This window comes from Pisolithus orientalis (genome assembly GCF_024613125.1).
Source record: "Pisolithus orientalis strain OTSU chromosome Unknown F5J12scaffold_10, whole genome shotgun sequence".
Classification (NCBI taxonomy): Eukaryota; Fungi; Basidiomycota; class Agaricomycetes; order Boletales; family Pisolithaceae; genus Pisolithus; species Pisolithus orientalis.
Window position 1 is genome coordinate 899,713 of NW_026260791.1, and position 23,940 is coordinate 923,652.

Sequence of the window (23,940 nt, forward strand, 5' to 3'; positions counted from 1 at the left end):
CACTGATGCATGTGCATGGGCACTTTGTTTTTGGGCTGCTTAGTGCCTGATTCTTGATTAGCACCTGCATTGTGATCTGTGAGGTCAGATCCTCTTTCTGTTTCTTTTTCTTATCCTTTTGGACCTCAGGAGGTCCTTTTTCCTTTTGATGATTATGTTCATCTGGAGGGGGGTCACCCCCTCTGTCAGGCAGTTTAGCTGCTGTTGCTTATGCATAAGAGCAGGTTGTGCATGTCATTGTGAATACTCAATAACACACTCCAAAAAATTGTAAGGGGTGTGATTACTTCCTTCTCAAGCTCATGCATGCAAAGTGAATCATCTGGTATTCAAGTAGTAAGATGTAGAAAAGAAAAGTTATTTACATGAGATTCTGAGACATATTTATATACAAGGAGAGCATGTGATACTAGGTATCACATGCCAGTAATAATGGATGCTGTTTTAGGGTAGACCCCTAACATGTTGTGAGTCAAAGTGTGGTTCAGTGGTGAAAACCAACCAAAACCAAGACAAAAGACAATGAAAGCAAGTGGTGGTATGCCTATGCAGTACCTAGATGGTAGAACCTTTGATTTGGGAGGGTTTTTGCAAGCTACAACACTCAAAGATGAGTGCTGAGGGTTGGGGGTGCTCCTGACAAAGAGGGAGCAAGAATGCAATAGAATGTGATAGGGTAGACTGCTGTCAGCCTACAGAAGGATGGATGACAACTTAATTTGATGCTCTGAGCTGCACTGAGCTCAGGGAGGACTTGGAGCAAAGCTGATTGATGATAGATGATAATAATTGAAGTAGATGATAGATAGACCCTTAATAAAGTCTCAACTATCAAAGCTGCTGAATGAATTACTGATGTTGGAACATACTGCTGTTAGCAATGCTTACATAATATTTCCATACAATTTAGCCACTTCATTTTTCCTTGTACCTCAGACCTCGTCCTACTTCAAAGACTGAGGTAATGTTCCTTACTGGTATTATACCCTACTTTTACTTACCAGCTTGAGTAGTTTTCACACTCTAGGTTGGTTAATAATAAAGACTTCATCCTACTTCAAAGACTGAGTTTTCACACTCTAGTTCACCCTGCAACCTTGGTCCCTTCTCAAAAGGTTATGAGCCCCAAGCTTGCAGAACTATAGACAAAAACAAATCTTCCCTACCCTTAAGCTCATGAAATGTCAAACCCTTCAGCTTTGACAGCCAGTCCTTCCAAGGCATCAGCTTTGACAACCACTGCCTCAACCACCACTACTCTCTTGTCAGCAAAAGCTAAGCAGGCCTTGAGTCATCTCTATGACATACCATCATTTGAAGATGATGGCTCAAATTTCCAGACATGGAAAGTAAGGATCTGCATGGTGCTCCACATACAAGACCTATGGGAAGTTGTTGGCAGAAACACAACTACAGTGCCTGATCCTAAAGTTGACCCCAATGGCCATATGGACTGGTTGATAAAGGACAAAGAGGCATGAGCCCAGATCATACTCACACTGAAAGATGAACCCCTCACTGGAGTTCTTCATGTGATGACAGCAGCCAAAATCTGGAAAAACTTGTGTCAGCAGTATGAAGGGCATGGCAAACAGACTATAGCCTATCTAATAGGTGAGCTGTTCCATGGCACACTCTCAGATGACAGTCCAATGGAAAGCCAGCTAAATGCTATGTGGCACAAAACATGCACACTAAAGTCACTTGGCCAAACTCTTGATGACTCCCTTGTAGCCATTGCTATGGTAATCTCCTTACCACCCTTCTATGCAACACTCCACACAATCTTGATGTCTTCAAATGACAAACTGTCAATTGACTCAGTGATCTTGCAGGTTCTAATTGAGGAGAAGTTGCATCAACTTGCCTCCAGTGGGCAAACTGCACTTGTCTCCAGGACATCTGCTCAGAAAAAGTTAAAAGCAAATGATGACAGAAAAAAGATCAAGTGCAGGTACTGCAAAAAGAGAGGACACAGTGAAGATGAATGTTGAAAAAAGAAAGCTGATGAAGCTTCAAAAAATGTGACATCAGATGACAAGGGAAAGGCAGGAGAGAAAGAAAAGGATGAACTTGCTGCCAAGTTTGCACATGTATCCTCTGAGTACAATGCACCACTCCACCTCTTTTTAGCACATGCACACAGCCATCCTCCATGCATGCACTGGATCCTTGATTCCAGAGCCTCTGCTCACATGAGCTGTCAATACAGTTGGTTCACCTCACTTAAATGGCTTGCACCTATGCAGCCTATCACAGTCACAAATGGAAACACTGTGCATGCAGTTGCAGTTGGCCATATAACTCTTGATATGGACCTCAGGGACAGACAGAAAAGTTGCATCATCCTACATGATGTCTACTACATGCCATCTTTAAGCTCAAACTTGCTGTCAGTCCCATCCCTCACCAGTCAGGGAGTATGATTCACCTTCAAACAAGATAAGTGTCAGTTGGTCAACAGCCAGTCAGGAACTGTTGGAGTTGCTATTTGTAAGAAGACTGGACTCTACATACTTGCTGCAAAACCACACACCCAAAATGATGCCTCATACATGCTGTATAACTCCATCTTCCTATTTTGCAATTCCAACATCTTGCTGTCTGAGTCATGTGCAGGGTCAGAAGCTTCACTTGAAAGCTGGCAGTCTAGCCCAGACTGGTGTACAAGTAAAAAACCCACACACAGACTTGTCAGCACAGATATGGTTGATGAAACAGAAGTTATGGACTGCACACAGCATCCTACAGCAGGATATCACCTTCATCTTGAAGAGACACAGCAGATCAACTTAACCCCACCTAAGTCCTATCTTAATGACACTCATGGTGCACTCTACCAGACCTACTCAGCCTTCAATGGATCTGTACCAACATCTTGGACAGACCATCAGTCAGAAAAGACCCTTGACTTAACTGACAAGGTTCATGCCCGAGCAGAAATCAAAACTGGTGAATGTCCTAAGCACCTCTTGACCAACAGTAAGGGTGAATACAACTCAGAAGAGTTAATCACCTACCTCAAGCCCAAGATGGCCTGCTATGAGATGTCAAACACACGAACTCCAGGCCACATAGCTGAATGTGCAACTCACACACTTGTCCTGCCCAGCAAGAACAGCAAGGACACAGCCATACCTGCAGTGCATACTCCAGGCACACTAACAAATCATACTACATTTGATGAAACAACCTTGGGGGCATCTGCATGCCTGAACAGACCAGGCAGCAGACATAAGAGGGAATGCCCAAAAGGGCAATACATCACACCTGGATACCATCAGGGCTTCAGGCATGGAAGGCCATGCTCACATGGAGTCTGGTGATGGGGATCTCAAGTCTAGTGGGGGAGAGAGTGAAGATGTTGTCCATGAGGTTGAAATCGAGTCAAACAATGCACCTGATCACTCAGGATCAATGGTAGATCATTCCCCACAGCACTTGGAGGGTAACATGCCAGGCAGCGGCTGGAATCCTAAAAAAGCGCTTGAAATGGCCACGCCGAAACCTACCATGCATAAAGCGACACTCCCACAGCTTTATCTAACTCTAATTCTGCCTCGAGAGACCTGCAGGTCCACCAGAACATGAAAAGTGCCACCTAGAGATGATGATTATCACTTTTTCATCAATTCCTATGACAGGAAAACCTTACCTAGTCAACAGCTTGAGGTGCTGGAGGGTTCAGGTGCAGAGAGTGAGGGTGGAAGCCCCATCGATGAAGTCACTCGAGAGCAAGAGTGTGCATGTGGCAACAGTGAGGCTGAGGTGGCTGAGATGAATGAGGAAGTGGCTTACAAAGCATCCACAACACATGACAATGAACCTTGCTTGTTCAATGATGCAATGTGATGCACTGATGCAGATCAGTGGTATGCTGTGATGATTGACAAATTACAGACCTTTAAGTCCATCAGACTGTATGAGGAAGTTGCCCTGCCTCCTGGCTGTAAACTGATTGACTCGAAATGGGTCTGCAAGATCAAGTGAGGGCCGACCAGTGAAATTGAGAGGTACAAGGCTCATTTGGTAGCCAAAGGCTTTACACAGGTACATGGGATGGACTACATGGAGACGTTTGCACCTGTCACCAAGTTTGCAACCATCTGCATACTCCTGGTGCTTGCTGCTAGGTATAATCTCAAAATTCATCAGATGGATGTTAAATCCACATTCCTAAATGGACTATTAGATGAAGAAATATACCTTTGCCCCCCTCTGGGCTTTCCTCCTGACAGCAACAAAGTCTGGTGGCTGCTATGAGTGCTCTATGGCCTTAAACAGGCCCCCAAGTCATGGTACTCTCATCTTTGGACTGTTTTCAAATCCCTGGGTTTCACTCGAAGCCAGGCCAACCATAGCCTCTTCTTTAAAGTCAAGAACAGCATACTCATTGTTGTTGCTGTCTATGTAGATGACAAGCTAATACTCTCAAAGTGCCGCACAACCATTGAGTGCGTCAAGGCTCAGCTCTCGCAGGAGTATGAGATGAAAGATCTGGGGGAGGCATGTTGGATTTTAGGAATGGAGATACTTCATGACTGTGATAAAGGTATCATACAGCTCTCACAGAAGAGATATGTTGAGAGTATTCTTGAGTGCTTTGGAATGAGTGAGGGGTGAGCCATCGTGACCCCCATTGAGCCTAACCTAAAGCTCAAAAAACTAGAAATTCCAGAGGCCAACACCAAGTCATACCAGGGCACTCTCAGAGCCCTTATGTATGCAATGCTAGCAACGAGGCCTGACCTTGCCTTTACTGTAGGCATGTTGAGCCGTCATGCTGCATGCCCTGGGCATGAACACTCTACTGCACTAAAGCACATTTTTTGCTATCTGCAATGCACCCCCAATGTCCATCTTACCTATAAGCAAGATTCAAATGCATGCACAATTGGGTATGTAGATGCAGATTGGGCAGCAGATATCAATGACTGCCACTCTGTTACTGGCTATACTTTCATCCTTTCTGGTGGAGCTGTTAGCTGGTCATTGAAAAAGCAATCATCTGTTGCTCTCTTGAGTACAGAAGCCAAGTACATGGCCACATGTGCTGCCACGAAGGAAGCTATCTGGATTCGTACCCTAGTCCTCAAACTTGAGACTGTGTCGTCACATGAACCCACTCCCCTCCTCATTGACAATCAATCTGCTATCTCACTGGCTTGAAATGCAATGTTCCACAACTGCACGAAACATATTGTGATCCATCATCACTTCATACGAGAGAAGGTGGATTCTGGAGAAGTAGTCATCAACTATGTGTCTACCAATGACCAGGTGGCCAATGTGCTGACTAAGGGTGTGTCTAGGGAGAAGCATGTTCATTTCTCTGAAGCTATGGGTATTATTTTCTTTTAATTCCTTCTTGACTATACTTGTTGAAGGGCTGTGTTGGAGTTTATCACTTTTACCTTAGTTGTGGTTCACTGAGCACAGCATTACATAATCCAAAAGCGGACACTTAGCAGTTTATTTTTTTCCTTACTGCACCTCAGCTTCAACCAACTTGAAGTCTGAGGTGGGACTCCTTCCATTCATTATATTGGAACACTTACTTACCTACCTACAGTATATTCCTCTCTATAGGTAGTTAATTGTTCAGCTTCAACCAACTTGAAGTCCGAGTATATTCCTCTCTATAGACTTGACAATCCTGCAGCTCATCATCCTCCAAAAAGGACAGCCAGAAATGTTGGCAGTCATCCCTTGCACAAGAATGAGTCATCAATGGCAAAGAAAAAGGAAGGAAGTGAGTTAAGTGCCAATAAAAATTCTTAAGTGCCCATGTACAGCATTCTGGTTTTTGATGTATCTCTACCAATTCTGCAGATACTGACACCATTCCCACACTTGCTTATAGCACTCAGCCACATGATCCTACCTTCCAAAATTGGAAAGGATTTGCACACTCCACATGTTTCTACAGCACTCCCTCCAAAAGATGCTCATTTCACTAATTCTTCTGATATGGCCACCTCCACATCAATCATTTCACTTGTCCCCTTTGCTAGGAACCATGGCTATGTATATCTACCAGGAGTTCCTACCAGCTTCTGTCCTGAAGTGTCCTGGTACATCCCATCCTCATCTGCCCCCTCTCAGCCCATCCAGCTTGGACAGCATGTTCTTTTTGCCAGTATGACCTCTAGGAGGATGTTCTTTGGTCACCTCAGGTCTGTCATTTGCTTGGAAAGGTCTTATGTGGTTGTTTCAGTCTCTCCAGTCCAAGCAGAATATGGATCCTTCCTCCCTGCTCCCTGCAACATCTTCATACCAGTCTTGTCCATCATTCTTCCAAAATTGTGACAGCTACAGTATGATCTATGTCACAAATTTCTTGGGCATGTGATAAGAACCTTATAATACATGTTAAGGGTGGCTGTTCACACTTCCATTATAAGCCATGCCAATGCCACCCATGTGTCATTGAAAGATTGCCAAAAATGGGTATTTGTACATAATATTTTACACATTTGCACTATATCTTAGATAAAATATCACATATTTGCTATAATCTAGCCAAACCTGACCATTATAATGGCAAGTGGTCCATTACATGCTGCTTACAATGGGGGCACATGACAATGGACCAAATAAATTTGCAACATACTGTTCTCCACTCTCCCTGATCACATCCATGATGAGTATGACACACATCTTGCCTCCTTATTGCAAGATACAGCAGAAGACACTCCCCCTTTGTCCTCCCTTCCAACAGAGCCTCATTCATGAAGTTTTTATTTGCTTCACTGAGAGGACAGTTAGGGGGGGAAAGTTGTGGTCCCCTATGCTCCTGTCACCTCACAGACCCCCAAAGCTTGACCCTGTTGACATCTGACTCACCCTGTCTGCTTTTGGATGTACTATATCAGCATCAGATCAGTGCTGCCTTTCTGTCATTCCACTTTGGCCCAGAAGCAATCTCTTTGAGATGTGACATGCACAGCCTCCCCCTAATGTGATTCCAGTGTGCTTTCCCAGTTTCTGACATTACTTGACTCATACTTTGACATTCTGACTGTCTTTGACTCCCCTATTGCCAATACTTACCAATCTTTTGACCTTGCTTACTGATTCTTCACTTTTTGGCTTACTTATCCTTACCAATGCTCACCAATGCTTTCTAAGATGATTACCCACCACTTACATTCCTTACTCATCAGTTACCAATCACTTACCAAGTGTTTGCACCTTGTTTTCCATAGGCATTGCCCCTGTACTGTATATAAATCACTGTACTTAGATAGCTGAATAAGAAGAAGATGTCAAAGAGCCCCTCTTGCTCACAATTTATCATCTCTCAGTTTTTGAGAAGGGACCAAGGTTGCAGGGCAAACTAGAGTGTGAAAACTCAGTCTTTGAAGTAGGATGAAGTCTTTATTATTAACCAACCTAGAGGGTGAAAACTACTCAAGCTGGTAAGTAAAAGTAGGGTATAATACCAGTAAGGAACATTACCTCAGTCTTCAAAGTAGGATGAAGTCTGAGGTACAAGGAAAAATGAAGTGGCTAAATTGTATGGAAATATTATGTAAGTAGTGCTTGCTGTACAGAACAGCAGTATGTTCCAACATGCCCCCTCAGCAAGTCATGGTTTGAAAAATAAATCCATACCTTTCATGCAACACCTTGTGTAGATATGTTGTAGGTGAAGGATTTGCATTGGTGGCACTTCCAGGGCCAACATTTGAGCTGTGAGTAGCTTTGTTGTGTGGCATGGAGTTGCTGTGCATGCTGTAGGGAACAAGTTTGAGTTCCCTAGCCTGGTCAGAAGAAAAATAGGGGTTGGGGGATTTGTGTTTTATTTCTTGCTTTTGTTTTTGTGTTTGTACCACTGGACTTGGTGGTGAGCAGCTGCATTGCTGACTAAGCACATGTGCTGTGTTCATGCGAGTTCAGTTTACCAAAAGGAACCAATTCATGACACAGGCCCTCAGTAGTAGGGTGATTTCATCTCACATTTTGGCAAGTTTTTGAGGATAGAATTATTACTTTGGGGAGTACCCAAAGGGCCAGGAGGACTGGCAAGACATTTAGATCAGTAGGAAGACATCCCAGAGCTAAATCTTCATTTTAGTTCGCATTTTTACCTTTTTACTACACCTTTCTTTCTCCACACAGGACCTCCCTTTTGGGTCAAGCACAAATATTTGCCCATTACTGATAATTACTATTTCTAGGTATCTTCTATTACCTATTCCTACAGCATGTGCATTTGATTTGTAAGCAGTCTGTTGTTGATTGTTCTGACACACCTCCACAGCCTTGCTGACTGCATGTTGGCCCTCTACACTTGTTGTCTTGCCTCCTCCACCCTCATTGCCTCTCATACTGACACTATCCTTCCCATAGGTCGATTTGGCATCCCAATTTTCAAGGGAGAGGCTATAGCTGGTGTGAAATGATGGCTTGGGGTGCTTTGGAGCTAACCTGGACTTTTGAGGTGATTCCAGGCTCAGGTGCTGTCATAGCAGGCTTTGTAGATGACCTATGGCCCTAGGAGGTGGCTGGCTATGTTCTGTAGGATGGCTACTTGGTTTTTTGACCAAGGTTTGTTTAGATTTTGAGGCAAGAGCCTCTGCTCAACTGGAGCACTTATCTGGCTCCTCAGATGGTGTTGGGGACTAATCATGTTTGATGAGTGGCTTGTTTGGGCTGTCTTCAACCTTTCTAGGGATGTCCTTAGCACTGGGCATGCCCAATTGAAGATCTGGGCTCATCTGCCCCAGGTTTGTGCTCATACTACTAGCACCTGCAATCATAGAGGTGGCTGGTGAGTCTGCATCATATTTGCTGCTTTCCCTGCTCACAGCCTGAGTGCCTACAGGTAACTTGGCTGTGATTGCTTCATTTTGACCCTGTGTAGTCACCCTCAAAAGGGATGATGCTGTGCATCTTGAGCTTGTGGATGGTTTACTAACCATGCCTGCAGGATCTTCTTCTATCCAGACATGATCTAGGCCTGCTGCTGTGCTTCCCTCATCAAATACTACATCCCAGGATTCGAAGACATGACCAGTGGGCTGGTATAAGCATAGGTATGCTTTCTTGTTCTCTGCAAAACCCAGATGAATGCATTTTAAGGACTTTGCATCTAGCTTCTTTCTTTTTTCCTCAGGTATATGTATGTGTGTGGTGCAGCCAAAGGTTCAGATATGGGCCAGTGATGGCTTAATCCCTGTAAAGGCTTCATATGGTGTGACATCCTCAGAGATAGCATGGGTCAGTGATCGGTTGATTAGGTAGGCTGCATACTGGATAGCATCCCCCCAATATTTATTTGGCAGTCCAGCATCTTTTAGCATCACCCATGCACTTTCAACAAGTGTGCAGTTCATCCACTCAGCAATGCCATTCTCCTGTGGGGTATAGGCATTCATCTTCTCATGGTGGACCCCTTTCAACTTGAGGTAGGCCTTGAACTCATCTGAGCCATACTCCCCACCTCCATCACTCTGAAAATAATTTGCTTTTTCACCAGTCTCGACTTCAGCTCGAGCAAGGTAGCCTTTCACTGAGGGGAAGACTTTGTCCTTGGATTTTATTAGTTTAACCACAAGGTGGTGTGAGCGAGCATCAATGAAGGTTACAAAGTAGTGGTGTCCAGTTCAGGCTGTAGTCTCCATGGGGCCACATACATCAGAGTATGTCCAGTAGAGTACTGTTGGGCTTTCAACATTTGACCTGACAGGTATCACCTTATGGTGTTGCTTCCCTTCAAGGCAAGGTTGGCATACTGAGTTCGAGTGCTCAGTGCCAGTAAGCTCCATGCCTTCAACCATTCCTGCTTTAACCAGTTTAAGCACAGATTTTGTATTTGCCTGCCCAAGTCATTGATGCCACAAGTCAAGTGTGGCTACAGACTTTGGTGCTGCAGCTGTGAGTGCTGGAAAAGTAAGGGTAGGGTCAAGTAGTGGAGATGGTCCTTGTATGACAAGTGCTCCATGACTCGGAGAGTGAGTCCTTGCTGCAAGGATGTAGAGTGAGCCTTGATGACAACCCACACCTACAGTGTCTGTACTGTCAGTGATTGAGCATGTTCCACCTGTGAAGGTGACCTGGACATTTCTAGTGGCAAGGTATGCCACTGAGAGGAGGTTTGCACTGAGATCTGGGACAAAATAGACCTTCTGTAGTAGGATTCTACTGGTCTTCCCATTTGGAAGATCCATATGAAGTTTGATCCATCCAATGGCAGTAGCAGGAATTGTGCTCCCATTTCCAATGACTACATGCTGTGGGGGTGAGAGCATCTTTAGCAAAGTGAACCATTTCTGCTGACAGCACATATTCACAGAGGCACTGGAGTCAATGACCCAGTGTGTGTGTAGATTCTCACCATTGTCAGTGGCCATGAAGAGCTGTAGGGCACTGTCTTCAGCAGGTGAGATGTGTGCGACTTTAGCAACAAGTTTGTCCTCCTTAGGCTTATCCTTTTCAGCCTGTGACAGGGACTTGGCTGCCTCATCAGCCTTCCTCTTGTAGCAGTCATCTTCGACATGGTTTGTCTTCTTGCAATAGCCACAAGCCTTTTTCTTTTTCTTGTCATTCCTCTTTCCCTTTTTGTTAGGCATCTTTGTTACAAGGGCAGTTTGTGCTGAAGAGGTGCAGCAAGACTTCTCTTCTATCAAGACTTGGAAAATGACAGAGTCCAGAGTTAGTTTCTCATCAGACAACATGAGTATAGTGCAAAGGGTTGAGTACGAGGTTGGAAGGGAGATGACCATGGCTATGGCAACAAGAGAGTCTTCAAGGGGCTGTCCAAGAGACTTTAGGATTGTTGCCTTCTGCCACATAGCATTAAGCTGTGTCTCCATCAAGATGTCATCTGCTAGGGTACCTCAAAATAGTTTGCCAATAGGGTAGGCTATCATTTGTTTCCCTTTGCCTTCATAGTGCTTGCATAGCTTTTTCCAGACTTCTGCTGCTGTCATGGCATGCAGAACACCACTAAGTGGGTCATCCTTTAGAGTAAGTGTGATTTGAGCCCTTGCTTCTTTATCCTTGTAGTGCCAGTCTGCACATGCAACTGGATCAGCTGCTGCATCAGGTGCCTTCAACTTTCCTTCTACAAGCTCCCAAAGTCCACAGACATCTAGGATCATCATAATTTGGTACTTCCATGTCTGGAAGTTCAAACCATTGTCTTCGAGGGACGGTATGTCATAGAGTCAACTGGAGGCTTGAGTAGCTTTACCTGAAGGTGTAGTAGAGGTTACTGTTGAGGCAGAGACTGGGACCTTTGAGGGACTGGAAGTGGATGCTGACAGACCAGACATAGTAGACACTTTGTACCAGACTTGATGTGTTCAACTTTCCTAGGATTAGAACTTGCAAGCAGGGCTCATAACCTTTTGGAGGATGACAAGCTGCAGGATTGTCAAGTCTATAGAGAGGAATATACTCAGACTTCAAGTTGGTTGAAGCTGAACAATTAACTACCTATAGAGAGGAATATACTGTAGGTAGGTAAGTAAGTGTTCCAATATAGTGAATGGAAGGAGTCCCACCTCAGACTTCAAGTTGGTTGAAGCTGAGGTGCAGTAAGGAAAAAAATAAACTGCTAAGTGTCCGCTCTTGGATTATGTAATGCTGTGCTCAGTGAACCACAACTAAGGTAAAAGTGATAAACTCCAACACTTCTTTGCATGAGGGCTATGGTCTTCATCTCCATTCATCAGCTGCATCCATGTCCACCTCACCAAACACCTTTGGTGTGTGACAATGTCAATCCACCATCACACTCACCAAAGATGGCAGTTACCATGCTCACACAAAACACATTGACATATGATACCATTTCATTCATTTTGCTGTGGAAAACCATTCCTTTCATCTAATTTATTGTCCTTCTGACAACATGGTCACTGATACCCTTACAAAACCTTTACTGAGCATCAAAGTGAAACATTTTGCATCTGCACTCAGCCTTCATTCCAATTGAGGGGGAGTGTTGAGTATGCATTCTGGAGTTATGGTAGCATCTCAGAGTTTTTCCCAGAGTACTCAGAATTTCTCCCTGACCTTTGGAATTGAATTCTGATGTCACTCCACTTACTAACTATGGTACTATAAGTTTTCCACACTGCTATTTTCCACCTCAGTGACTACTTCATGCACTGAGGTGAGTACAGCTATAATTCCACTCATTTACTTGGCACTGACATAGCATAGAACTCATACCTTCATTAGGTACTAATAAAGTGACTACTCCATGCACTGAGAACTCATACCTTTGTCAATAAGGACAGCCATCCCACTGAAAGCAAAGCTCCCTGAATAGCAATCTCCCAATGATGTCTGTTTCAGTTTGGTTATGGTTTCCAGTGAGGTGGGCTCCTTTGGCAGTGGCATGATTTGTCTCTTCATAGTTAAACAACAGGAGCACAGGTTTGTTCAGGAAGTAGAGTGAAGTGATCAATGACTGTAAAGTAATACACATGACCAATGCCCTAAGCTGCATTGTTTGGTCAAGAAATCAGGAATCCTACCACTTAATAACCAAACCTAGGACAATTGCCAATCTGAGCTTTCAATTGTTGATCACAAATCTCATGACTATAGGTCATACGGAAAGCGAAATCAAACTTGAAGGTCACCATTGAACAGAGTATCTGGTTCTATCTATTGTCCACTGCAAAATTGCCGTGACCTGGAGTCGCATTGGTGGGTGCAAGTATTTCTATGTAGCATCAGAATGGCATTGGCAGCGTGGTAGTATGTGATCATGAGAATGTGGCAGAACGTCCTATCGGAACTTCGTTGGGCGTCAGGGTACACAGCCCACTTCAGATATCACCAGTGTGCCACACACATGTTGTCATACACACTATAATGATGTTGTTATTGTTCCTTTCCTCATAGTCCGTCAGTATGCTTCGTGGCTCTTCTAAAAATGAGCTGTACGCCTGCAGCATTGTCGATGCGGATGGGCCGAGTAAATGCAGTGTCCCCCTCCAAGCCTGATACAGCTCGTGCCATGGGTGGGATCCTGTCGTGCATCCCCATGACGTGCATAGTCCATTTCCACCCCGTCAGGACCTTCGTTTTCCTGCCTAAGTCTCCTCATCAGTTGCTTGAGTCTTGACATGCCACATTCGCGGTGAAAATCGGCCAGGGCGGTACCTAATTTCTGGGGTTCAACGACGACTGCGCATGGGGACACATTCGCTGTCAATATCCAGTTAGCTGTGCATGGCAGATTCTGCGATATTGGACAAACATACTGGTATGCTGTCTTAAACTGATCTCGGCCATATCAAGGCTAGTGAGGTACGGATTGCGGAAGATGTCTTGCCAAACGGCTCTGCACTCCAAATCATCTAGTAGCATCTAGGTGACCGCCAGCAAGAGCCGCTATCCTAGGAAAGACAAGAATTAAGAGAAGAAAGGAAAGGAAACACACGCACCGTATGAACAAGATCCATTGCATCTCCATCATCGACCACCTTCAGAAGATGCTGAGGTTTCGTCAGATCCGCGGAAGGTTCGTTTGGCTTCCTTTCCGAATTATAGCAGTTGGGTCGCCGTCGGCGTTTGGCCATCAAATCATACCAATTCTGAGAGGCGTGACACGACGCTTCAGAAAGCTGACCACACAATCAATCCGAAGATCGCTCTTACCTCGCCAGTACCAATCCACATTTCAAGTATGACTATCCCAAGTGCGTATATGTCGGACTTGCAGCTCGGCCCCACTAACCCCCTGCAACTACCCAACTCTGGCGCAATATATCCAAGCGTTCCCATTCCAATTGGTCCACGAGTCTCCGTCGTGCTTACAGAGAAGCCGAAATCACCAATGGCAACATGGCCGGATGGTGTCAACAGCACGTTCTCGGGCTTCAAGTCGCAATGGATTATCCCTGCGTCGTGTATATTTTTCAGACCGAGCATCTGTGCCAAAATACGTCAGTACCGTTTACCAGGACACAGTTACTGGTATACCCACCAATTCCGCTGTCCAAAGCTGAAGAGTGTCAGCAGGTAGGCATCCCATCTTCAAGAGAAATTACCGTAGGTCAAGCAGATAATACGGCTAGCACTTTAATTAGAAATACGTGCTGGGTAATCTATTCCGACATTACCATCACGGAGTAGATGTTATAGTCGTCGGTAAAAGCATTTAGTAATTGACCAGTGCTTTGAATTGCAACGTAATGAGCGACAATTGTTGGAATCATCTTCTGTGAACGCATCGAGGAACATGCGTTTGTTAATGACTTTAATGGCGACCTCTCGACGAATCTGGTCCCGGGCATGCCATACAAAACCAAAGGAACCAGAGCCGATCTCCTTGTCGACCGTAAAGGTGAAGTCTCCGTGTTGCAGAAGAAGAGATCCCGTGGGCATAAGTGTGGGAGGATGTGGGGCGGGACGGGGAGACGACCAAGATTCGGGGATATCATCCTGTCCCAATGGTGGGCGAGTGATGTCGACGGGCACATGAGTTGCACACAACAGTTTGGCTCGGTCGCTGGAACGCGCATCGGCAGGCCATAGGTTCTGTGCCGAATGCCTGGATGGATATACCTGGGGGATGACGAGGGGAGAAGGCCTCACATCGTCGTGCGTAGGATCCGATCGTTGTAGTCGAGAATTGCTCCCATCATGGGGCATGCTCAATTCGCACACCGACACTGGCCTGGAATCTTTACTGGACTGTTGGGCGTTCTCAAGTAGCTGCACTAGCGACTCATCCGGCAATCGGCTTGTCGAACTGGATAAATACAGTTCTTTGGTGGGCGGCGAGACATTTGCTACCTAGGATTCAGGCGAATTACACACTATCCGCTGTTGAATGACGACGTGAGTCTCAGGCGGTCCATCGCATGGAATGTCTGGTGCGCATGACACCGGGGTTCCGTCAGCAAGAGTTAGAGCAGGAGTTACAGTAGCATCGAGGAGAGGGAATTTCACTTCGATATCTGGAGCCGAGTATCAGAGAGTGACTGTTCAACGCACGAATGACCGGAATTCCGATAACTCTCAGCTACATTGGGCAGTGGCCGGTCCCCCGGCTGTGAATATGGTGTCCTAGTTTGTCCGTGGACTCGGCCATAAAGGTTAGGACCCAGAGAAACCTTGTTGGTATTTTCCGGCGCATTACCATGCTCCGATTGATCTTCCTTTCCTTTGGCGACGTCGGATAATCCGTTGGGCGTAACTATACCCTGCGTTGGTTGAACGGCGAGTGAGCTTTCTTGCGGAGATAACGCCGGCCAGCTCCCAGGAATCAAAAGGGAGTCCAATGCATGGACTTGTTCGTACTTCGTCGTTTGTTGTCTGCACTCAGCAAGGCTCCGTGAGGGCGTTGTTTCTGAGGATCCAAAGACCCGAGCGAAGAGCCTCCCGAGAATAAACTTCATGGCGGGGAACTGACAGTGCGCAGAGCCACAAGCAACGCAAGTGGGGAGGGTGATTAGCACCTACAAGGCCTATCTTGCTTATATCCTGGGACGTAAATGCTTTCCGAGCACAAAGTGATCCAGTGTCATGGCCCGGGAGGCCCCAGCGGAGGCACAGGGAGACAAAGCAAGACAGACCACTTACCTCATGTCCTGCCCCCTCGAACCTGCACAGGAATTTGATTGGTGTGTATGTCATTTGTTTCTGTGAACCATAAGACACGTCCAGGGGTGCCCAGAAGGCACTTGGTGTTCGTGGCTACCTTATACTTGTTTGCTGTTGTTCTGCGCTGGTAGGTGTTGTACGGGAGCGGGCGATTACATAATCATTTACCCTCCTACCGAAACCACTGCTTACGATGGAGGCAAAACTGTGAGTGGGGTCCGGCTGCTGGCCGCCGTTGTCGATGTCGGTGACACTTCTTCCAGAAAAGCTCTCAAGGTTGCAGACCTTAAAGAAATACTCGTCAAGGCATCTGCGCCTGCCCCGGGAAGAGTAAACAAGCAGGACCTCATCAACAGGATCCTCGCCAACCCAGCCGCAGTGAAAGTCTACGAGGAACTCTATCCGGCTCCAAAGCCAACATCAAATGCTACGTTTACCCCAACCAGCCCACCCAAAAATGCACCACCACCTTCCAACAATGATGACCTTGTGTGTTTTTCCCCCTGTTTCTCATTTCCCTCGGCTAACCCGGTCGCACAGCTTGCACCTCCAGAAGAGTATGTCTCAACGCGTTCTTCACGCTCTCATGTCTGAAAATTCTCAGCCTTGACTGGTCTGCTATGGATACTGGCGATGTGCCGCCTATGACCGCGTCCCCAGCGAAAAATCCGGTCGCACCACAGCAACCTCCGCCCACGAAGCCGGTGCGCCCTCCTTCTGTTGCCTTCCACTGAACCTTTAAATGGAACCTTACTCGATCAGACCCAAGAAGACTGCGCGACACCATCGAAGGCGCCCCCCGCACCTGCCAGTTCCACGAAAACATCACCCCTTCCTGCCAATGGCACCAAGGCGGATAAGCCTACGGTTGTAGATGAGGAACTTGAGAAACGCAAGGCGCGTGCAGAACGCTTCGGAATCCCACTTGTAGAACCCAGACAGCCCTTTCAACGTCAAGCGAGGAAGGTTTCTGAGGCGAAGCAGGCAGGCCCATTTCTTGATGTAAGCGGTCGTGGCTTCACATGCTTCCTCGTTTCTGACGTTTCCCAAGGATGCGGATAAGTTGAAGAAACGTGCTGAACGTTTTGGAGCAAGTAGTTCGCCCGGGCAACTAGCCAGGTCAGGCTCGAAGAGGGCTGCCCCGGAGGAGGTCGATGCGGAAGAACTCGAGCGTCGACGGAAACGTGCTGAACGTTTCGCAATGCCTGCCAATGTAAGTTTGTTGTCGACCATTTATGATCGTTTAATTGCTGAGACGGTATTCTCAGAAAGTTTGACCTATCTCTCCACTAGTCGAGCCCCTTTCCTATAGTAGACTTGTGAATTGTGTATTTAGTTTATTTTGGTGTGTCGGTGGCTGTGTAGCGTGCCTGACCCGTGTGAACGTTTCACCATTTATGGATTGCGAGTGTTGTGATGATTCCATCGCGAGTACTGCCGTCAGACGCGACGCGGCGTGAATTGGTACACAACTCCAACGTTCAGGACACAAGAAAGTTCTCGTTATCATGGGCGAGAAGTTTGTCGATCTTTGCTCTAATCTTTGGAAGGCGGCTGATCGGGCTTCTTTTTCGGCAGCCTTCGTGTACCGTTCTCTAAGGAGCATGATGCGTACTTGGTGAAGTATCTTGCCAGGTATTGCCCGACTAAGCAGAACCGTGCAGGGAACAAAGTATACAAGGACCTTGTGGAGAACGTACGTACGTTCATTTCACCCAATTTACCCCCCTGACCAATAATGAGATATGCGACTTACGGTGAGCGTGGCAGGTTGACGGGGACTGGCCGTGGGCTAGACATCATACCTGGCAGTCATGGCGAGAACGATACAAGAAGCATGCTGAGCACTTTGATGTAAAGATATCAAGGTACCAGGAGACACATGGGATCCGTCCCAGCGATTCGGACGATGAACGTCCAGGAGCGAGGAGAATAAAGCGACCCAGAGTTGTCAGTTCATCCCAAGCGTCACAGATATCCCGTAAACGAGTGATTGAGGATATAACACCCGAGAAACAGCAGCCTCCGACCAAACGACCAAAGGTAGCAAGTGGCAGCACCAAAGCTGTAGAGGGTAGTGTGCGTCGCCCCGTACCCCCAATCAAGCGGGGTGAGCCAGTCCCGGACTCTGCAGACAGAAGATCGAAACCCGAAAGTTCTAACTCCCGAATAGAGACATCGCGGACCAGGTAAGTGTTCGTCCCACCCACCATCAAATACATATATTAAACTCTTAGGTGTAGTCCTCCACGTGAACTCGACCCGCCGTCGGTCCAGCCTTCTCCCGAGCGTGAAAATTTTCTCTCTCCGAGGGTTCGTGCCATGACAAATGGAAATAAGGACAATCGGCCTCCACCGGGGACCCCACTACAACACAAGAGCCAAAGTACTGCAAAGTTGAATTCTCCCGCCCGCCGTCCTCTGAAAAAACGACACCGTGAGCCCCTGAACCCCTTTCGCTTCCACACCACCCACTCCACAGACCGTCGTGGTAAATTCTCCAATTTCACCAGACCAAACTCCTACACGTGCCCCTCCGCGACTTGTGAACACGCTAGGCAGATCGTGTTTGGTGGATCAGAGTGGCCGTGCACCGAAACGATATACCGGAAGCAGCGACGGGGACGGAGGTGAGCAGAATGACGTAGTCGAGAGATGGCCACCTATCCGAAGAGCGAAAGGGAAGGAACGTGCTGATACGACTCGCCTTTCTCATATGACTGGTCAACATCACCCTTTTAGCCAAATCCAGAAAACTAGTGGAACGGAAGTGAACGTCAATGCAGCTGAGCGACACGCTGTTGGCAACCACTGTATGGATCTAAACGATATTAATAAAAGCCAAGAAGTAGACAATAACCGGGGTGAACAACGCCCTCACAACGGCCCTCACTCCGCACCTGAGCGCGCACTACGCCAGCCATTTCTAGGTGCTGCCCCCGGCCCCGAATCAAAACCGGATGCAGAAGTCAAGGTTACTCCTCCACGAGCATCCACGCCTACTCCAACTGCAAGGACGCAGCCCTCCTCCCTTGCACGAGTGGGCTCCCAGACCCCTAATGGTTCTAGGGTCGAACAAGTGCGGAGTGTCGACCTGGCCGCCTTCTCGGCCTCTACGTCACAGCAAGCCCTCTCGACCCACAAATGGACTCCGCCCACGTCGATCACTTCCCGCCCACCTCATATCCCTACCTGCAGGCCGAGATACTTCTGCCCCCCAGTCCATGTGGCCAAACTCACGATATGGTTCTCCCTTTTTCGCCCAGCCAAACCGTCAAGGTTACCCTGGGTTCGCACCTTCACTATCCAACGTCAAGAGTGGATCCGCACGCCCATTCCCCACCTCAGCTTTCACTTTCACCCCGCCCCTGAACCTACCTCCGGCTCCTGCCCAAGCCTCTTCCGCTAATGCTACATTGCCACTACATCGCGAGCCTGTCGATATTCTACTTAGCCCCCACCCACCTGATGTTTCTCTTGCGGCTGCTCAGGGCTTAACTTCGATTCTATCGGCTATGTCTGTTAATCACGGGCTAGCGCTCGAGGTCGTGATCGCAGTGTACAAACGTGCGGGGAGTCTGAAGGAGGCGGATAGAGTGCTTGAAGGCATGAGAGAGGCCGCCGAAGAATGGGCGGAGAGAGCACTCAGGAAAATGGGTAACCATCGGGACTCTGACGAACGCGCAGATACGGCCAAACACCGTGAAATGGAATCGTGGTACAGGAAAGAGGATGATGCTGTGGAAGATGGCAGCACGCGGCAGTCTGTCAGCCGTCGAAGAAGTCGCAGGGAGTCGCAGCCTGGGAACAAACGGATTACTACGGAACTGGATTACGTTCTTGCTCGTCCTTCGGATGAAACACCCGAGTATATGCCGCCTGAGACAACACGAGCCGCGAAGTGGAAACGCCACAGTACGGGACGAACCTCAAGATCGCCCGTTGGTGTGCATCAGAACGAAAACCCGATCCAGAGCAGTAAGGACGACAACGATGAAGGCGAGTGTGGACAGGTTGAGCAGATGCTCGTTAATGACGAAGAGGGGACCCTGAGCCACGTGGAAATCCACCAGCTCTCCCACACCGACGAACCTCCCCGGGACCGTATGCACAAAGAGCGAGAAGAATATCATGATATCGGTGCACTACTGCAAACCATGGAGCCGCAGGAGTTAGAAAAGAAGCTGGGGAAGGACAATCTACGGCAACAAATAGGCAATTTGTTCAATGCTAAGTAATGAATATTCGTCCTTGCGGTGAGGATCTCCAGATAATTTCATCCAGTAGTACGCACTTGAGAGCAGTATCTCATCTACACTACAAGCACCCCAGATATTGGAGGCATCATACATTAAACCCCTTGCATCCCTATCTTACAGTGTCTTGTATTTTTAAAGCACACCACCGAGCTGTTGTGGCATAGTCTTGGATACACCAAGCCATGTTTTACACTGGGAAACTGAGATGCGCGCAACCGAAGTTTCGAAGTCGACTTGGAAAAAAAAGAAAGAAAGAAAGAAAGAAAGAAAGAGGAAGGTTAAGTGGCGGCTACGGGGAGATCCCAGGTGCGTGCCCTGAATCTCTCGCGGTCTCGCCACTGGCTCTCGAAATATATGAACGTCACGATGATGTCGTCAAGGATGTGGGTGCCTTCCGGCGGTACGAAAAGCGATGCGGATGACTTGCGGTTCCAGGATTTAAAGATGCTCTGTGAACTTTGCAAGAAGGTAGCTACGTAAGCTGCGTTGTGGCCAGAGTTCAGAGGTACGAGCTAGCGAAGCCGATCTCAGTGTGATGCGTTTTTTTTCGAGCTACTAGATGATAAGTGAGAATATCCTCACCTGTGCTCGATAGTTGCTTATCTGCCACTCGTACATGCGGCCATCTTGAGCCTGGAACTTTTCAGGACTGAGGAAGAGCAAGACATGCGGAATAAACATCTGGATTTCGAACAGAGATTTGGTGACAAACACTCACGATGTGTACAACCCTGTCTTCGTCATCTCCACCGATCTCGTTCCAACGACCACCTGGGGCCTGCCGTCAGGATTAGCAGGCCACTTCTACAAGACCAACTTGTAGTAGGCCGCCGACGGGATCTCGACGGGTAACGGTGGTCGTGGCCCTGCTACCGTGCAATGGTCGGGCGTAGGTGATGGTCTCGGAGGTGTACAACACTCTATTTTCTGTGCTGAGAAAGTCGGTTTGCAAAGGATCCCCTCGGGATAGAATTAACTTCAGGGTAGACATATGTGGTATATGAATACACCGCAGGAGCGCCCAACTTTGCTGTGAGGGGAGCGTTCCGGCGTCAAAGGCCAATATAGTGTAGCAAGTGGGTATGGTTTAGTGATGGCTGAGTCGACGAGCGTTGTACGTTCGGCTAGATGGGCACGGGGAGATCGCGTGGGCAACCTGTGGTGGCCAGGTGTCAACGTTTCAACAAGCGCCAACGCAGTTAACCGCATTTTGCTGTATATTCAGCGCAAAGTCCCTGTCATCGACCGAAAAGACAGACGCCCAATTTACTTACAAGCCTTACATAAGAAACTGCCCCTGATCTCACGGCGATGACAGGCCTTACCTATATAGGAGCCATGAGAACGTCTGGTCAGGCAACCATGCTCCCTCCTACTACAGAGATAAAGACTACGCACAACGATAAGTACTGTATGTACCGAACTTCCTCGAAGTCGAAAAAACGGGTTCACAAGGTCACTGTAGCTATTCAACTATTGGCCGGGAAAGTCCGGTACCTACCTCACTATCGCCTACTAATACCGTTCACGGTAACACGTTTGTATCATATACATGAGATGCAAGTCGTCTTTATCTCTGTAACTAAACTGAACATGGTTGCATGGCTGCACGTCCTCGTAGCTCTCATTAGTACAGTCGGGTATCTACGGCACAAATTCGTAAACAAGGTGGCTGCTTTTGCCAAAACGGCCCTATCTTCTGGCATGTACGGTATATATCGATTAATGCCTACCCAGTGGGGTCTATCCAGACTTCGCTAATAGCGGAGCCAGCACTGATAATATGTCATGCAGGTCTGAGCACGACTGCACAATGTCATCCCACCCATCGCATTGCGGAGGTTTCCCCAGGAAGCTTGTACCACGTGCATGTTATGGTGGACTGGATGGGGTAGGCGTAGGATTTGAGGTTGGTTTAGGGGGCGGATAGAGTTCTTCATAAAACTTTCACTGTGACTGGGTTGGCGAGGATCTTGTCGGTGAAGTCCTGCCCGTTTATTCTTAGTGGAGCAGGCGCGGATTGGTCTGCAACCTTGAAAAACCTTCTAGAAAAGAGCACCACCGACAACGACAACGGCCATAGTTTTGCATCCATGGTATTAGGTAGTTTCGGTAAGAAAGGTATGCGATTATGTAATCGCTGGCCCACGCGGCCGACCAAGGGTATTATGGTCCACAGAAACAAATGATATGTAAACCAATCTGATTCTTGTACAGGCCCGAGGGCGGTTGGACTTGAGGTAGGTGGTCTTTCCTACTCGCCCTGTCTCTCTGTGCTTCTCAGTGCTGAGGCCTCTGCCACCATGGCACTGGAGCGCTTTGTGCTCGCCGTTCTTCGCGAATGTGTTTACATTCCAGGACGTAAGCAAGATATGCTACGTAGGTGCTAACCACCTCTCCCATTTGCATTACCTGCAGTTCTGCATACTTCAAATTTCTACCATGAAGTTTATTTTCGGGAGAATCTTTGTTGGGTTCTTTAAATCCCTGGAAGCAACGCTCTCACGGGACGTTGGTGACCGCAGACTATAAATGACGGAGTGCGAGAAAATGGCTCACTCGCCACTTGACCGATGCAATGTATAGTTATGCCCAATGTGTTATCCAACTTCACCGAGTTTAAGGGTCAATCGGTAATGCAGACGAAAATGCTGGATCCCGACCTTTATGATGAACACAAAAGGACACCAAATTCGCATCTGGGAGACAGATCCCTGCCCAATGTAGCCCAGAATGCTCGTGGTTCCAATCTTGTGCACGTCGAACAATCACTCCCTGATACCCAGCTACAGATACTCGAAGAGCACGCATTTCTAATCAAAGTGCTAGCCATTTTAGCCTCTTGACCTATGGTAACTTCTCTTGAAAATGGAATGCCTGCCTGCTGACACTCCTCAACTTTGGACTACGGAACTGGTGCATCTGCTAGTACCTGTGTTGTCGTATGCGGTACTGCCATATTTGGCACAGATGCTTCGTCTGAAAAATATATACGATACCGGAATACTCCATTGTGACTTGAGGCCCGAGAACGTGCTATTGACACCATCTGGCCATGTTGCTATTGGTGATTTCAGCCTTCCTGTGAGCACGACGGAGACCCGTGGACCGTTCAGAACGGGAAACACTTGGGTATATCACCCATGCCGAAGAAATGAAAGAAATGGAAGACGCACATGTTGCCTTCAGTGGCCATCGTACAGATCATGGTCATTGCCAACCTCGCAGTTTGTGTGCCTGCTAGATGTAGCTTGCCAATTTCAATCTGTCGAACTTAACCCAGATCAAATGATGGTGGTGCGCCCATCCCTTGAAGGTGGCACTGTTACCTGGTGTAGGTAGCCAAGTATAGGTAGCTCAAATTGTGAGGCTGTTGGATCCTTTTAAGGTCCTCTAGGGGAAGCAGTCACTCAAGAAATAGCCTGTACGAAGGTGTGTAGTAACCAGCTGATTCATGCCATAAACACGCACCAGGATTCAGCGCATTCAGCAGTGCTCTCTTGAATTGTGTCACCGCACACACAACTGTTCCTGTCCTAGGAGATCCACTGCACAACAGTAAGAAATCCCAGAGACCTGAAAAACCAACAGATCATTGGTGCTCAACCAAATACTGTGTGTAATCTGGTGCATTGAAGATGAAAACACATCCCTCGCTTCCAAGCTCTGTCGTTAGGGAATATGGTATTACAGCAACCAGACCAGATAATAAAGTTTGCCTCTGGGATCTTCAAAAGGATAGTGGATTGTTGGCTGTCACGTGTCACAACAGAAGCCATGCTCCCCGGTTCGCTGATTCCACACGGAGTACTTGAGGCACTATGTGTGTCTGTGTGTGGCGGTTGGCCAACTTCTCTTGTGAAAAATTTACACCGTGAATCCCGATTCGGACATCCAGTAGGGTAGATGGATCTAACGGTAACTAGCAAGAATGCCTTCAGCACCGTACTGGGTCAGTGTGTGCGTACCAAATATAATTCTGATCATCGGGCCAGTGCGCTGAGTCGGACCTACTTTGAGCTACCTTAGGAACATGTGCATAGCTTGTGCCACTTCAAGTTCCCGGCAAAGATTACAAACCTATTCATCCCGGATAAAAACGACG

The 23,940-nt window shown here is 47.4% G+C and overlaps 6 protein-coding genes across 6 annotated transcripts; 4 read left to right on the forward strand and 2 right to left on the reverse strand.

The window, feature by feature from the left end:
- Positions 1-13,255: 13,255 nt before the first annotated feature.
- Positions 13,256-14,296, reverse strand: F5J12DRAFT_43617 (kinase-like domain-containing protein). Its single transcript, XM_051739411.1, has 4 exons — positions 14,091-14,296; positions 13,955-14,041; positions 13,627-13,899; positions 13,256-13,562 (listed from the first exon to the last, which is right to left on the reverse strand). The coding sequence occupies exons 2-4, from the start codon at positions 14,000-14,002 to the stop codon at positions 13,365-13,367; spliced, it is 519 nt and encodes a 172-aa protein (XP_051601194.1). The 5' UTR covers positions 14,003-14,041; positions 14,091-14,296; the 3' UTR covers positions 13,256-13,364.
- Positions 14,297-15,752: 1,456 nt separating this feature from the next.
- F5J12DRAFT_824472 (uncharacterized protein) lies at positions 15,753-16,986 on the forward strand. Its single transcript, XM_051745444.1, has 7 exons — positions 15,753-15,783; positions 15,840-16,065; positions 16,117-16,133; positions 16,181-16,280; positions 16,339-16,578; positions 16,628-16,789; positions 16,845-16,986. Exons 1-7 carry the CDS (start codon positions 15,770-15,772, stop codon positions 16,851-16,853), a joined length of 768 nt encoding a protein of 255 aa, XP_051601195.1. The 5' UTR covers positions 15,753-15,769; the 3' UTR covers positions 16,854-16,986.
- A 24-nt stretch (positions 16,987-17,010) lies between these two features.
- F5J12DRAFT_43665 (uncharacterized protein) lies at positions 17,011-18,373 on the forward strand. The gene is made up of 4 exons (XM_051739413.1): positions 17,011-17,095; positions 17,155-17,272; positions 17,347-17,765; positions 17,820-18,373. The coding sequence occupies exons 1-4, from the start codon at positions 17,085-17,087 to the stop codon at positions 18,208-18,210; spliced, it is 939 nt and encodes a 312-aa protein (XP_051601196.1). The 5' UTR covers positions 17,011-17,084; the 3' UTR covers positions 18,211-18,373.
- On the forward strand, positions 18,374-20,167 carry F5J12DRAFT_43671 (uncharacterized protein). Its single transcript, XM_051739414.1, has 2 exons — positions 18,374-19,810; positions 19,861-20,167. The coding sequence occupies exons 1-2, from the start codon at positions 18,537-18,539 to the stop codon at positions 19,997-19,999; spliced, it is 1,413 nt and encodes a 470-aa protein (XP_051601197.1). The 5' UTR covers positions 18,374-18,536; the 3' UTR covers positions 20,000-20,167.
- F5J12DRAFT_782109 (uncharacterized protein) lies at positions 20,114-20,826 on the reverse strand (the record flags this gene model as incomplete). The annotated part of the gene is made up of 4 exons (XM_051742674.1): positions 20,114-20,347; positions 20,418-20,516; positions 20,554-20,613; positions 20,653-20,826. 4 exons carry the CDS (start codon positions 20,824-20,826, stop codon positions 20,114-20,116), a joined length of 567 nt encoding a protein of 188 aa, XP_051601198.1.
- Positions 20,827-21,378: 552 nt separating this feature from the next.
- On the forward strand, positions 21,379-23,458 carry F5J12DRAFT_926912 (uncharacterized protein; the record flags this gene model as incomplete). Its single annotated transcript, XM_051749392.1, has 9 exons — positions 21,379-21,546; positions 21,630-21,726; positions 21,841-21,956; positions 22,053-22,196; positions 22,422-22,657; positions 22,806-22,919; positions 23,174-23,187; positions 23,233-23,267; positions 23,310-23,458. Exons 1-9 carry the CDS (start codon positions 21,393-21,395, stop codon positions 23,456-23,458), a joined length of 1,059 nt encoding a protein of 352 aa, XP_051601199.1. The 5' UTR covers positions 21,379-21,392.
- Between the last annotated feature and the right edge of the window lie 482 nt (positions 23,459-23,940).